The sequence below is a fragment of the Falco naumanni genome, chromosome 7, assembly GCF_017639655.2.
Source record: "Falco naumanni isolate bFalNau1 chromosome 7, bFalNau1.pat, whole genome shotgun sequence".
Classification (NCBI taxonomy): Eukaryota; Metazoa; Chordata; class Aves; order Falconiformes; family Falconidae; genus Falco; species Falco naumanni.
This window is the reverse complement of record NC_054060.1, coordinates 49,682,985-49,698,719: the sequence shown is the minus strand read 5'-3', so window position 1 is coordinate 49,698,719 and position 15,735 is coordinate 49,682,985. Positions and strand designations below refer to the sequence as shown.

The window sequence follows — 15,735 nt, the reverse complement described above, 5'->3', positions numbered from 1 at the left end:
TTCAAAAAACTGGAAACAAAGGTTTTATTTTGCTGATAAATAGTTTTATATTATATTATTGTGCCGTTATTTAAAATATCTTAATTGTTTGACTTCAGGCTGTCTTTGTATCAGTGTTCAAAACTATACTTCACTATCACTTAGCTCTTCTGCAATGAAAATTTTACAAGGATCTTTGAAAATAATTACTGTAATGCTGTATAATTTAGGTAATTGCAGAACTGACTTTCCGTTTGTGTGTTTAAAGGTTTTTTTCACTTTATGTAAGTGATCAGAGACCTAGCTTCTTTGAAGAAGACTTTTATGAGAGGTAAACCAAAATCTTATCATAGGAGAAAACCTTACTTTGAGTTTCATTTATGTTTGTTGCAAATACCACATTATTTTTTTTTTAAAGAAATGACACTTCTAGGGTTTTAAAATTAATTTTTGCATAATTAGTAAGGTTGCACAAGCCTCTTTTTTACTTGGAACTCACTCTGAGTTGTGGAAAAACCTGAGACTAATAGTGTTATTTGGCATGAAGGTGACCTCTCCATAGGGTTAGGTTTCCCCATTTATATTAAAGGCTCTGCACCTGAGGTTGTAGTTCAACAACTGGTTTGAGTTGAAAGCACCACAGTAGTCCAACCTTTCCCTGTCCTCCACAGCTAACTTCCATTCTTTCTCTTGTTCTGACATGAAGTCTTTGTGCAATTGTGTGACAGATCAGATTAGGAAATGAACTCACTTGTCTGAAAAATAACTGTGGCAAAAATATCATCTAATAAATGGAGTTTTTGTTTCATGGGTCATTCTAATTCTCCTTGACCAAAAATTTCTGATTGTCTGTAGGTAATAAATTAGGTGCTGTGTTTCTCATAGGAGCCACAACCCTATAGTCTCTCCCTGTCACACGCATATCCAGGTGCTTCCCTTTCTTTATGGCAAGTATTGAGTACCTTTTACCTCAGTTGGTCTAACCGAAAAACATAATGAAGTTTATTGTAGTGCAATTGCTTTCAAGTTCAGTTTAATTTTAAAGTTCTCATTCTATTTTGGACTTGAAGAGGGGTTTGTGTGTCTAAAACTTGTAGGGATTTGCCACCTGTATTAGTTGGTTTAGTGAAAGATAATATACTCCTTCCATAAACTTTGCCTTACTTGGGTTTTTGTAACATTTTGGTGCTGGATTCTCTTGCAAACTGGAAATAATGTAGTAGCTTGAAATATGTGTTTTTAAAATAAGATTGTCACTTGAAACTAAATGTTATATTTTTAACTCTGTCTTCAAACTGAGGAAATATTGCCCCTTTTGTAATAACAACATAGCTGTAAGTGCAGAAGTTGCCAGAAGGAAATCTAGACTCTTTAGCTATAGCACACAAGACAGTTGGGAGCTTTTCACACCTGGAATCTGCAAATGGTGATGAGTATTTTGGCACCCAAGAGCTTGAGATTGGAAAACCTAAAATGGCATTGGTTATGTGTTGGATCTTAAAAAAGATTTTCTTCACAACCAGTACGGTTGGAAATTTAGGTCAACACTTTAAATTTGGTTTTCTCGTTGACATACTGAATAATGATTTTCAGGACCCCAGCTTGTAATGAATGCATTTAGAAAATATTTGGGTTAGAGGTGCAGGATAGCTTTCTAGTTTGGATGCTCAAATAGACACACTTAAATTCTGGCTTTAGAATTTACAATTTGAACATGCTTCTTAGCCTGTCTAAGAAAATGGACTTTACCATAAATGTGGTGAAATTAGGACCTTTGACTACTTCCTATCCTGATTTTCTCTTTGTGCTGACTTGTTACATTTTCTTTGTTCCTTTAAGTTCTTCTGTTCAAAAGTACAAAGTACAGAACCTTAGATCTGGATTTAAACATCTACAAAGGCTGGTAAGCACAGATTGGCTTCAGTTTAGAGCCATCTCTAAAGAAATATATACATGCACACAAATTACGTAAAACAATTGACTTTGCTTGCTGAGCTAGAATCAGCTTTTACAAAATTGACTTTGTTTTTTTCTGGAGTTTTAAAGCTTTTTTCTAATAGCATATAATCTTTCAGTATACTTGGTTGGGGTAATTTAAAGAAGTCTTGTGGGGATGATACATAGCTAAAAGCAGTTAAGTGGATAGAAGAGATTTAAATAATGGATGCTGTTTGTACAATATTCAATTCTGGATATAAGTGCTAACCTTCCTTTAGCTGTTCTCATGTTATACTGTGATCGGTTCCCAGGCAAAGGCTTATGTTATGGAACAAAGTTTGTACTCATTGTGTTGTCCTAGTTATTACATGACCTGTCACCTGGAAATAAATTTGATAGAGGGCTAATTGCCTTTAATTGTGATAATTCTGTTACCTTACACATTTCCTTTGATCTGATAAACTGGTCTGATAATGAAACTGATGTCTTAATGGAATGTAGAATTCTATGAGATATATTGCAATTAAAATGTCTGTTACTTTTTTAGGAGAATTATAGTGTTCATTGTGCAGAAAATAACTGTACTGCCACCTGTAAAATTGTACTGCCAAATGATTCATCTGTTGAATGAGTAAGGGAAAGCTTGCACCTTAACTGTATGTCATTAACCAATCACCTGCTTCAGTGGGATACAGATCATATAGAGCTTTCTTAATTGTTTAACAGCATTGTAGGCAATATATGCCTGTATTTCAGTAATACAAACGGAACTGTATCTACTTTTATGGTCTTTAATTCATCTGTGGAGTTTAGAATGGGCCAAACTATCTGAATTCAGGTACTTCAAAATTTAGAGAAGTTTCAGTTTTGTCCTGAGCACCGCCTCCAAAGAATGCATATTGATGTCTGTCCAAAAGTCCTTTAAATATAGTCCTCTCCAGTAACGTCCAGGGTTTTTTCCACATGAATTTGGAGAAGGTGATTGTAATCTAAATTGCACCTACCAGGATACGTGTTTTCTGTTATTAGGTAAGGAATATAAAGATATTTATCTAATGCAGTACATTAATAACTAACAGATTTTCAGTTATGCAGTGTTAAGGTTGTTAGAGAACACAGGAGCAATGAAACCCAGTCTATAACAAACTTTGAATAAAAGCTTTAAAGAAACCATATTCTTGCAGCAGTGCCTGTGTATAAGCATCTGGGAAGAGTTGTGATTTAGCAAAAGTATAGAACAGCTTCAGACTTAAATTAGGGAAATAAGACTGCTATCACAAAGAAATAAAAAAACCCTCTTTTCTTCATATTGGGTATTGGTATGCTTGAGTGTAATTCAGTGTTGGTGTCTAACTCAATTTCATTGCCCATAACACAAGAAGAATGTGGAGCAAGGAGAGGATTTTCAGAGGCCTACAGAAAAGACCCATGGGATAGAGAGGGAGGCTTAAAGCTTAATTTATTAATTTAGAGGAAATTGAAGAACTGTGTTTAGATGCTTAAATGAGGTGAAATTACTGGGGATGAAATTTGGTTTCCAAAAATGTAACAAAGTCCTGTAGTAAAAAACTAAAATCAGACAGATTAAACTGTGAAACAAAGCAAGTCATGCTTACTGTGAGGGAAGAGATGTACTAGAACATGTTGCTAGTGAAGATTGGGGACTCTTAATCGTTTGGAGTCTTACAAATTAGCCTGTGCTAGTTCACTAAGGGAGTGAAGTTCTGTGGCCTGACCAGGTAAAAGTTCAGGCTAGTTTTAAGCTTTCTGGCCTTGAAATTTGTGATTGAATCCTCCTGCTACTTTATGTAGGGTCTAGAAGAAAATATAATTCTTCAAATTAACCTTAACATGTTTGTAAAACATTTTTCAAGTAAAATACTGCTTGCCTTCAGGGGGTGTTTAACACCTTGTCTTCAGGGGTTCAGGAGAGAAATTTTTGCCTCCCTGTGTGACAGTTTAATGGGTCCTGGGGTTTTGGTGCTTTGAATATGAGTGACAATGCAGAATAGATTTTATTGCTCTGTAATGACATAGGATGACAAGAGATTTAACAAGGAATTAGTGTATTGGAATAGGATTGAGGAATTGTGTATAAATGAAGATTTTGTTGCCCTGGCCCTGCAGATGTTATCTACAGTAATACAGTACTTCTATGATGATTCTTAAAATATGGGATGGTTCTGTGGATATATGTGTTTTACCATTGCACTCTGGGCCAGTTACTGGTGCTCTGTTAGTATGCTCAAGAATTTGTGAATGAATAGCTATCAGAAATCTTTGTCAGAGCTGTGCCTGTACATTGTAATTTGAAGTGTATTTAAAAAAAAAAGTTCAAATCAGGTATTGGATCAAGGCTGATAGCAGTATTAACAGAAAACGCTAAAACCACTGTTGTCATATCTTTGCTTTAATAAAGCATTTACTTTTCCTGCAGGTGATGAATTTTGCTCATGTTTGAAAGCTGTAGCAAAAGTCATACTTGCCAATTTTAGATTTTGCCCCAGTGAGATGAATACTTCCTCTATTACTGTTTTTTAAGCAGGGTTCAGAAAAACACCCCTTGAAGTCCCAGTATAGGAGTAAACATATTACTTAGTGAAGACCACCACCTACTTTGATGTAACTGGGGTGGTGGTGGAAGGGGAAGCAAAGATCTGAGTAAATGAAAAAATCACTGTACATGCTGTAAGCATGTAATTTTGGAAATAAATCTTTTTTCCTTCATTAGTGCCATTTCATTTTCTCTTCAACTGACTTAGTTCCTGACTGTGTTACAATAATTCTGTTAGAAAGGTCAGTAATTATGGTCAGTGGTTAGTAATGTTAAGGGTGTTCACATAGATGACTCTAGCTCTCTTTAGAATTTTGACCTTATCTGCAGGGGAGAATTTACCAGCACTGGTAGAATTTAAATTGGTTTAGGTCAACTTGATTAAATTGCAGCGTGGATGCTGTTACTCAGAGCATGCAATCTTAATTTGGTTTCCCTTCATTTGTTTGAATTAAACCAATTCAGGCTACATATTCTGAATGAACAGTCGTTTACAGGGATGTAATCTACTCTAATTTGGTATAAATTTAGATCTTAAACTAATCCTGATTAATTTTTCTCCAGAGGGGTCTGTTTTGTTTGGAGTTGGTTTAAATGTCAGAATTTACAATTGAAGCAAGAAAGGTGTAAATGAAATATAAAAAATAAATATGAAAGAATATGAAAAAAAATCCCACAGTTACTGTCATGTCAAACAAACATCTGTTTTAAAAGCTAGGTCATTCAAGCAGCAGATTGTTTTTTAAAAAGGCTAATTTAACCCCAATAGTAAACTTGGCATTTACCCACATGGAAGGGCTCACTGTTAATTTAAATTAGTACAACCACTCTGATTTAACATACAATTTGTGTGTTGATTCAGGGAGAAAAAGAATTTTTTCGTTTTCAGTTCATGCTATTTTGGAAGTGATAGAAATAAATTCAAAGCAAATATGCTTCTGAAGAGTCCTATCGTTGGATGAGAGTTTATACAGAGTTACACTTGTATAATTATACCAGTGTAACAAATAAGAATAATTCTAGAAAAACTTCAAACAGTTGGAACAAGCTTTTAATTGGTTGTAGCAGTTGCTAATGGGAGCCATTATGGATGGATTAATCTCCAAAACACAAACTTTTACGTTGCTATATAAAATTTGATTTACAGATGATTGCCTAAAGCCAGAAAATTAAGAAATTAAACTGATGCAATTACCTAAGACAATTTTTTTCCTTTAGCTATTTGTACTCTGAAATAAAACAACAAAATTTTACTTTAGACATATTTAATCATTAGTAATCCTATCTATGTGAAACACACTGTAAAATGTGGAATAGTCTGTATGCAATGCAATAAATTAAATTGCAATGCTGATTTTAATTATTTTTAATTCTGAAATTTTTTGGTTAATACTACTTTAAACTTGTTATTATACATTACTATTACTTATGTAACCAATTATTTAGTAAATTTTTTTTTTAGGTTTAAAAAGTTGTTTTTATTACAATTAATTATAAATGTAATTATGATTTACAACAATTTGAAACTGCCTGCAGAATATAACTTTGAAAATGTTGATATTCATTAATACTATTTTGAGATTGGGCTTGAGGATTTCAGAGAGAACAGGTTAAAAAAATAAAGAAGAGTATACTTGACTATCTTTCTGTACTGGAAGTTATTTGGCTAGAATTCCAGCTTGAGTCACTGTGGGATACAAAACTTAGTTAAGATTCTGGGTGAGAAACACAACTTTTTCTGTATTTCATGTTGTTCTGTTATTCACTGAGTTCCCATGTTCTGCTCTGTTTCTGCAGTCCCTGGTTAAATGGAAGCCACTCCTGGGATCTGGATGGTTTCTACTGACATAGACTTTGCATAGCAGCTCCATCGCTTCAGGAGGTTGCAATGAGTGGAGGAGGGGAGCAGCCTGACATCCTCAGTGTGGGAATCTTGGTCAAAGAAAGATGGAAGGTGGTGAGTATGCCTTTCTGCAATTTTTTCTCCTTTGAAACATGTTTTTAAAAAGAAGTAGTTTGCGGCTTGAAATCTGTTTCAAAATTCTTGTGAGATATGTTTTGCTTAATACTTATGTTAAATGGTTAAAGGACTTTACAACCGTGTGTTTCTTTTAACCTACTTTAAAAAGAAGTTATATGCATTTGTGTTGGTGGTTTGGTTTTTTTGGGGTTTTTTTTGTTGGGTTTTTTTTTGCGGTAAGGACTTAGGAAAGCTTATAAATCCTGACTTAGTGCCTGTTCAGAGCACAAGTGGAAGAGTCCTGTTAGTGTATTGAATCCAGTCAGGCAGTGATTATGTCAGCCTGTTTTGGAAATCAGTCAGGCACCCTTTTGAGACTAGTCAGATTGTGAGATTTGTTAGTTCTTACAGGAAGACCTTTCAGGACCTTGCTGCTCTTGCGATTAGAAATTATTTTTGTTTGTTATATTTTGTAGTGTAGATTTATTCCTGAGTGATTTATATCCATTTGATTGTGTGCCAGTATCGGTGTTACTATAAATAGCTCTGTTCCTTTTTGGTGTTCATATCCTTGATTTACATCTAGAGGGAAATAGAATCCACTTGAAAGTATTTTTGCTGGGAAGGACAGGCTGAGTTCTCACAGTTCCTCCTCCATTCCCCTAATGACTTAAGAATTTTTTTGCATGTGGATTTGTTTAGATCTAAAAAAAAAAAAAAAAAGGGTGGGGGTGGGGGGGAAGAGCCAAAAAAAAGCACCATTTCATAATGGAACATTTTGGGTATCTCTTTGTGTTTAGTAGGCTGTGAATGGATACTGAATCACTATTTTTTGCGCTGTCTTTGGTTTATATTACTCCCATGTTTCAATATTTTATTTAAAACTGTGACACTGAGAAGATACAGATTCAGCATTCATTTCAAATTCATATAGAGAAAATTTCAACTGTCTTGTGTCCTGTCCTTCATTGAAAAATGCAGGAAGCTGATACTAGCTTTGTGTAGGAAAACTTTATATTTCCTTTTGTGTAAATAGAACATACTTATGCTCCAAAGATAGCCATTTATTTGTAAAATGTCTTCTTACATTGCATCTTAATATTGCAGTAAAGTAAAAAGTGAAATCATAGTCTTGAATCAGATCAAATAGAGTAAGATAGAATTATAAATAGAAAACAGTATACTAATATATCACTAGCCACAAAATTACTCTGTTGTCTGATATGTGCAACAGTAGTCCTGTTTCCTGCAGATTTATTTTCTTCCCTAGGTAATGAAGACTGATCGTCAGATCAGTGTCTTTTGGAAATTTTGAGAGTAGGCTGTTGTTCATCTCATGTGATTATACATTTTAACTTGTATGTTTTCCAAATGAGTAGATGAGTGCCAAATATTGTCTGGGGGTAACTCTTAAATTTCTTAATTTCTGTGGCAGTTATTAAGGATGTCTTGATGGCATCTAGAGGTGATATACTTCTTTTGGAATTCAGGATTTCACAGGACAGTGTGCCAGTGGAAGAACATAACATACAAATTTTAGAAATTCCTTAATGCTTGAAATGTACATTAACATAAGGAGTACTGTTCTGTTAGGTTAAGAAGTTTTTTGCTAGTGTTCTTGAAACAGCAGTGTACTTAAAAATTCCTTGTGTAGAAAGATGTATAAACTGGTGGACGTTCAAAATTTAGTGGCAATGAGTACTGTCCCTAATTATCAGTAGTACTTCTGATTTTTCCTTGTGGAACTGTCCCAATATCCTGCTTTTTTTCCTCCATTGAAGAATGGCAGCACTGTAGTATGATTCCATGAGATTATTTTGTTGTAACCAGTTTAAGAAAAACAAGAACACTATCTGGAAGTTATGTGAAGATTTGTGGCTGAAATGCAATTTTCAGAATTTTTGCTGTTCAGGACCTTGGTCTTTGTAATCGTGAAAACATACCTGGAAATTGTGGACATGAACATTTTTTAAAACTGTGCTCAAATAAATTTAACTTTAACCTAGACACTTTTTAGAGTGATTCTATCTTGAAAAGACATAGAGTATTTTTTCCTCATTGATACCCTCTCTCTCTGCTGGTCTCTGTATCTGTGAATGCTTGCTTTTATCCTCTGTCAATGCCTTTTCTCGTCCCTCTGTTTCACCTTTGAAATGTTTCTTAGAGTCCTGACTTGGAGATACTTGATTGTAATTAAAATTGTTTTTAGGTAGGTTTAAGAACATCATTCAATATGCAATGTAAGCGAAAGTACCAAGATAAAATATGTTGGAAATTGTATGCTGTAGACTTGAAGCATACAAAGAAACAGGAGTTGAAGAGAGAATGGAGAGGATGAGTTTGGGGTATGAGATGCTGAATGCAAAGAAGAGAAGCTTGAAACTAATGTACAAAATGGGAGAATGTGGTGCAGGTGTAAATGAGGGCAGCATGATCCTTGACAAGGTAAAAGATGTGCAGATGTGGCAGGAGGTGAGTATGGTTGAACAGTCATCTCCTGTCTGAACTCAAAAGCAAAATGGAAGCAAACAGAAGGTGGAAACAAGGATGGGCTGCCCAAGATTAATACGGAGACATTACCTCTGTGTGTTGGGATGAATGTATAGGAAAGCCAGAGCTCAGCTGGCAGTCAAAACTGGTGAGGGATGTGAAAAGCACTGAGAAAGGCTTCTACAGGGATATTGGCAGCAAAAAGACAACCATGGAAAACATGGGCTCATTGCTGAATGTGGTGCATGACCCGGTGACAAAGGGCATGGAAAGTATTTTTCCTACAAGCAGAGGTGCACTTGTGCTTGGAATTATTGACCAAGGTTATTATTGAATGTTTTTTAATGATTCTGGTGTACTTTCTATCTAAGGATAGAAATTGATCTGTTTATTTTATTAGTATGGTAATGTGTTTGTTTTTTAATTTTTTTTAAGCACACAAGCAGAAAAAAACCCTTTCAGTAGCAGTCTTTCTCAGTCTGGCTATTTCTCAAGGCCAGTAAATAAAGATATATGGTAAACTGCTGTAAGTCTGTGTAGAGGATGGCTGTGTCGCCTCTTTCCTTTTCCCCTCTCACCTTTTTCTCCATGCATTCTCACTGTCCATTGTCCTTGTACTATGCTGAAAATTTATGTGCTTATGCTGAAAACTACAGTCAGATCAATGTCTATGTTTAACTCTTGGAGCCCTGTTAATAGCTCAGAGCTCAGTCAAGATAATGGCATTACCAGACCAAGAGGTGGAATGGAAAAGTACAGATTTAAAATGGCCAAACTAGTCATAAAGCTACATCTTTGAGAGATATACATAGATACACACATAATTAAAAAATAATCAAAACAACAAAACCATATATGTAATCCTGTTAGAACTTCTTTTTTTTTTCCCTGATATGTAGATGGCAGATCTCCTTCCCTTATGTAAGGACTATCACTCTGCATATATTGGATACATCTGAATGTAACAAAGAGATACTGAATATTTCACTGGACTTGACAGGCTTCTATTTTTCACAGTTTGTCATTATTTCAGGGTTAACCCTAGATTCTTACCGTAGTAGTGCCTTAAACAAGTCGCGTCTGAAGACACAAACTTCTTATTCGGGATTTGTGATACTCTGATCTTGAATTTGTTAAGTTCTTGAAATGTGTATGCTAAAGAGTAAAGGTGTAAGCCTGCATTGGTAGTATGCATGTTGGTAGTATTCAGAGGAAGTATACAGCCTGTGGAGGAAATTGTGTTTGCTAACAGCTAGCGTGCTTATTAGAAAGAAATAAACATCTGAACTTGCAGGCAGCAGGTGTTGCACTAGAAGCGGATGATTAGGTGCATTAGTTCTGTAGGTCTGAAAATGTGGTGTACTGTCTATTTTATACACCTTTTTAAAATTGGTAATGAATTGGCCAGAAGTGAGTAATTTAGATCATGCTACATATCTTGAACCATATTTTCCTCATCTTAAGAGTACTGAAATAGCAGTTGCTTGCGCTGGTCAGACATCTTCAGGACAGAAAGTACGTGGTGAAATATTGAGTATTGTAATCATACAGAACAAAGATTTCATGCAATATGATTTGAAAAATGCAGGTAAACAATGTGAGTATTTTATCTGTTACCTTCTTCCTTTTTCTTAGGGGCCTAGACTATTTTAAAAATTGTTATTCCTTCTCAGTCAGATGGCTTGTTTTATTTTCTGGATTAGGAGACATGAGGTTTATTTTCAGAATCTGAAGATAGGTCAGCGTATTGCTGATCTGCAGATCCCCAGGATGTTTAGATGACCCTTAATACACTATACTCATATAACCTTATGTTTTCAAATGATGTTTAGAAAACAATGTCATTTCTTTCACGGTAAAATATAGTAAAAATACAATATTGTGTGTTTCTTAGGGTAATTCTTTTTGTTTCCTTTTCTGTTTTATCAGCTTTAGAATGGTAGCTACAGGGGAGATCACTATATGAAAGCATTACATGAAATAACATTGACATTTTTGATACTGAAAACCAGACAAATCTCTGCTCCCTGTGAAAATTTAAAGCAGGGTGAAAATACAACTATTAATATTTGCTCTGAATGTAGTGCAAACTGTTCAATATGCCAGGAGCATTCTTTTTACCTCTTCCTAACTCGGATGAACTTTAAATTGTGCAAGTTTCTTGAGTGTGTCTGTTAATAAGAATGGTACTGGTGAACCATAAGTAAGTGTGAGTGTAACATTAAAATATAATCTTAGCCATTTCTTACTATTTATGATTTAACTGTTATGTGTAAATCACTGGATATAATAGAAAATGCTGTCTCTTTTCAGTAAGTCCAGGAACTTTTATACCTTTGATATTCAGTGTGTTTATCTCTGAAAAAAGGGAAAAGATGGCATATTTTAAAAAATTCACTGTACTTTTGTATTTGAAGGTCTCTGGGTAGCATGTGAATATTTGAAGAAAGATTTTATTTAGCATGATGACTTTGGTTGTATTCATGTTGGGAATGCTAGTGCATTCTTCTATTTTATAAAATACAAGAAGTTTAGTGCAGATGGAGATCAGGTGCATTAACCTAGAATTTCCTAGAATTCCTAGTTTTCCTAGAATTCTCTTACAAACTTTATTTAACCATACCTTTGTAGATTATTCAGTAGCTCTTTTATGTACTAGAAGGCTATGATTATGTTATTTTAAAATCTGTTAGTAATACAACAGCGTTTGCAGTATGGCAGGCAGTACAAAGAAGTATTGATGTTTTCTTTCCTTTCTTCTCCCTTCTTTTAAATATGTTTTTGTTCTTTCTGTTTTTTCCCAATATAGTTGAGGAAAATAGGAGGCGGAGGATTTGGGGAAATTTACGATGCACTGGACTTGCTTACTCGGGAAAATGTTGCACTGAAGGTGGAATCGGCTCAGCAACCAAAGCAAGTGCTGAAAATGGAAGTAGCTGTGTTGAAGAAATTGCAAGGTAGGGCTGTACCCTGGATATGCTAGAAGCAGAATGTCAGTGTATTGCCTTAAAAAAATCGTTATAATCTCTATTTAGTCACAGTTTGAGAGAATGTTCCCCATATTCTGCATGTTATTGCTAAATGGTTATGAAATGTGGAATAGAAGTTCTTCCAGCTTCTGAAAGTTTTGCAACAGTGAACCTTTTCTTCGAAACAGGGTGATATGAAAAAAAACCCCAAGAAAAAATTAAACCTGTTTTAATGCAAAACCTGTTCTCAACTGTGTTTTATTCTGAATCCATATCTTCTCCTTACCTTTATTTCTCTAGACTTTGTTGTTAGCTTTTTATTTCCCCTTCTGAATTGGTATCTTTTTTTCCTATACTGTCTAGCATTGATTATTTGTGGGTTCTTCATATAGCATCCAGGATAAGGATGTTTGTGTTTCTTTGTCTTTGCAAGTATTGCCAAGAATAAGTCTATTGTTGAAATGGGAGACATATTTGAACCCCACACAAACAAACAAAAAAACAATTTTAAAATGCTGTAACTTGTAGGAAAAAAAAAAATATTATTGGCATGTAGGGACCTGAAATACTTTAGGGTTCAGGTCCTTGGCCATTCAGAATCACAGCTTTGAATAGTCACTTTTGATGTCTGAAGCTATCAATACAGAGGAATAGGCAATGGCTTCTTGTCATTGGTTTTCACAACATAGGATTATAAAAAAGTTTAAATGGCAACTTTTTTCTTTAAAAGAATTATTTTGTATCTGGAAGATTTTGACTAATACATCCATCCCTGTCAGCAGCTCGATTTTTCCAAACTCTTAATTTGAATAAAGCAAAATCTGCATGACATATGGTGCTGCCTAATCTACTGTAAAGGTCACATTGCAGTAGAAATTGATGGCCTCTATAGATTTGAGAGGGCAAGCATGTCACGTGTCACAGTGTTAACAAACTGTTCCTACGTTTTTATCTTTTTAAATAATTTCACAAAAACGTCTAGCATAATAGTCAAGCGAGGAGATTCAGGAACTGCATATTGGTTTTCTTTCAGTTTTAGAATTTCTAGTACAGAGATTAATAGTAAATTTCAGTATTACCAATTCTGAATTTAGAAACCATTTGTGAGGGTTCTTGAAAGAAACTGTCTTAAACATCGTGTGTTTTGAAGTTACTCTATAACTGCTGGGTTTTTAAATGCTCAGAATTATTTTTTCAAGTTGTTTTTTTTTTTTTTTTTTCCTGCACAGGAGCTTGATTTTGGTTTTAACAAAAATGGTCTTTCAAATGGTGTAGGTGAAACAGCTAAAGTAATAAGGAAAACAGTAATAACTGAAAGATATTGGAATTTGGTAACACTGCAAGGCCAGTGTTTCTAAAAACATAGCCTTATATGTGACTGCATAACTTGAGTGCTTTATAACTTTCTACTGTGAATTTAAGTGAAATCTGAGTTAAGATGTTACTAAAATACTTTTTTCTTATTAAAATCTTATTTACCTTTTGAAAACCAAGAACGTTTCCTGAAATAATAAGAAATGGATTTGTGAAGAATTGCCATAGGGCCTTAGAGAAGTTATAATTTTTGTTATCAGTCTTCCTTTGGGAGTATAATTCCTTTAACAATGCGTCTTCCTGCAGAGGAGTCTCTGGTTCCACTCAATCATGGGAAGGGCTGTCTAGATGAAAAGAACAGAACAATGAAACACCTGAACAACAGATCCACTGAGGCGAATAATCCAAATAATACATAATCCAAACAATATATAATAAAGAACTTTCAGTTATTTTTGTTCCAAATGTTATTTCTCTGAGAAAACAATAACGAGGAGTTTTTATATGACTGAAACCCTGATTTGCTATGAGATCTTCAGAAGGCGCTCTTTTGACAGTCTTTAGGAGAAAACAATCTAAAAATTATTCCTTAATTTTTAATGTCTTTTTTTAAAAAAGATCTCTTACTGTTCTCTAGCATATTTAAAAAAAAAAGTTGATGGTTCCATGTAAGTAACACTAGAGGCGATCTTTAGTCAATGAAGTGCAAGTTCCACATTGCAGTGTAACTGCTCTGGTTGTAGATAGGGAATAGTTCAGATGACCGGGAAAGTCACTGCAGTAAGAGACAGGTCAAGGCTGAACCTTTTGCATATATTGAGATCTGTAGTTTGCACAGATGGATAACTTTATTTTTACATGCATACATTTTCATCCATACTTAAAGGATTTTTATTCAATAAGATTATGGTAGAGATCATTTTATGTTTTACATAAAATTTTGATTCCTAGGAGACATTTCCATTAATTATTCTACCTTCCCAAGTTTTCAGTATGCAAGAGCTAGAAATTTGAAGCAGAGAGAAAATCAAGAAAAAGGGAAAAAAATAGGCAGTAAAACCAACTTTATCATATTTTTTAATTAAATGCTTCATTTACCATGTGGAAATTTTTCTTATTTTTGACAAGGTTTTTTTAATGCAGATTCAGAGCAGGTGAAATTGTAAACAGTTCTTTTAGGATATTTTTGTAACAACCTTCTAATAGCATATATCCTCTGAGACTTTTTTCTTCTGTCCCTTTTTGGCGTGTGTGTGTGTATATGTATATATATGTATGTATATAATTACTATCCTTTTCTCAAAGGGCTTATGTTCTTTTACTTTCAAGGTGTTCTAGTTACCTTGAACATAAATCAGAGGAAGGAATGTAATTGTCATGAAAATCCTTTTCCTTGCAAATATTTGGGAAGTTTTTTCTATGAATAGTATGTAATGAGAGACAGGGAGCTGACAGGTTCATTCAGAATTGTCTTGGTGTGTAGATCTGATTTTTAAAATATGTATTTATTAACATGCTCTGTTTCTGGGGAAAATTATGTAAGAAACATATGGAGAGGAGTATGTTCACTGATACAGCCATTTATTACAGCTTAGTCATCAACTTTATCTTTGATTTATTTACTTGTTTTTCCTGCTAATGATGCTGTCTCCTAATTATTGTTGTCAGAATATTGTTTAACTCTTTAAGCTCTGGGTTTTTTTGTTTTGTTTTAAAAAAGAAATCTGCTGCAACAGATTGTTGTTTTAATCATGTTGTTAGGCCATCTGTTCCCACAGTCAGATGGGAGAAGACAAATTTACCACATCTCACTCAGTGAGGGTGAGATTCACTCAGTTGGTTTCCGTCTCACACAACGTTACAAACTTCTGCCTCACTCATTTACAGCTCTCTAGCATAATTTAGTGATGGGTTGCATCTGGCATGGGCTGAAAAGCTATCTGTAGTGATACGCTGCAGCCTGGGGAATGGCATGTAGGCTTCATACCCTCCCTAGGAAGCTTTTCAAGGGCATAGTTGTTCACTGCAGCCTAGTACCATCTTTTCCTCCTGCTCCCTAGCCATATAGCTCACTGGTGTGAGAAAATCCTCTTTTCTCACTGAGGGAAAAGGAACTGAAGGTATCTGCAAGGGTGAAGTTAAGTGTGTGTACCCACACTGGAGTGGCAGAGGATCATGCTATTTGAATAAGGTGTACAGGTCCTACTTCTGTCCTTTGCCGTTTCCTCCGATTTTTTATAAATGTAGTTTCCAGGCAATATATCACACAACTTAAGTTGCTGCTGCAGTTAAAATGGGGTTTCTCTGACCAGACTGAGTTTTGGACATTTACTGAATTTGTCAGATGAAATCTGACTAATATCTGTTTTTCTGAAGATGTTCCTTCAGCATACCCACAGTGACTGTAAAATGAATCATTAATATTTTAGATGAGACTTTATTAACTGGAAACTGCAGCAATGAATATACAAAATTTAATCTTGACAAATTTGCTGCAAATCATTTTTCTTCATGAAATTACAGTGTCTGTA

The 15,735-nt window shown here is 34.6% G+C and overlaps 1 protein-coding gene across 2 annotated transcripts in view; it reads left to right on the top strand.

Moving 5' to 3' along the window:
- The window catches only part of TTBK2 (tau tubulin kinase 2), a 104,402-nt gene that overhangs the window by 21,169 nt on the left and 67,498 nt on the right, over positions 1 to 15,735 (top strand). For both annotated transcript variants that reach the window (XM_040601507.1, XM_040601506.1), the window contains exons 2-3: positions 6,269 to 6,428; positions 11,731 to 11,878. In XM_040601507.1, coding sequence (XP_040457441.1) covers positions 6,360 to 6,428; positions 11,731 to 11,878 — 217 coding nt within the window. In that variant the 5' untranslated portion in view covers positions 6,269 to 6,359. The remainder of the gene's footprint in view (positions 1 to 6,268; positions 6,429 to 11,730; positions 11,879 to 15,735) is intronic.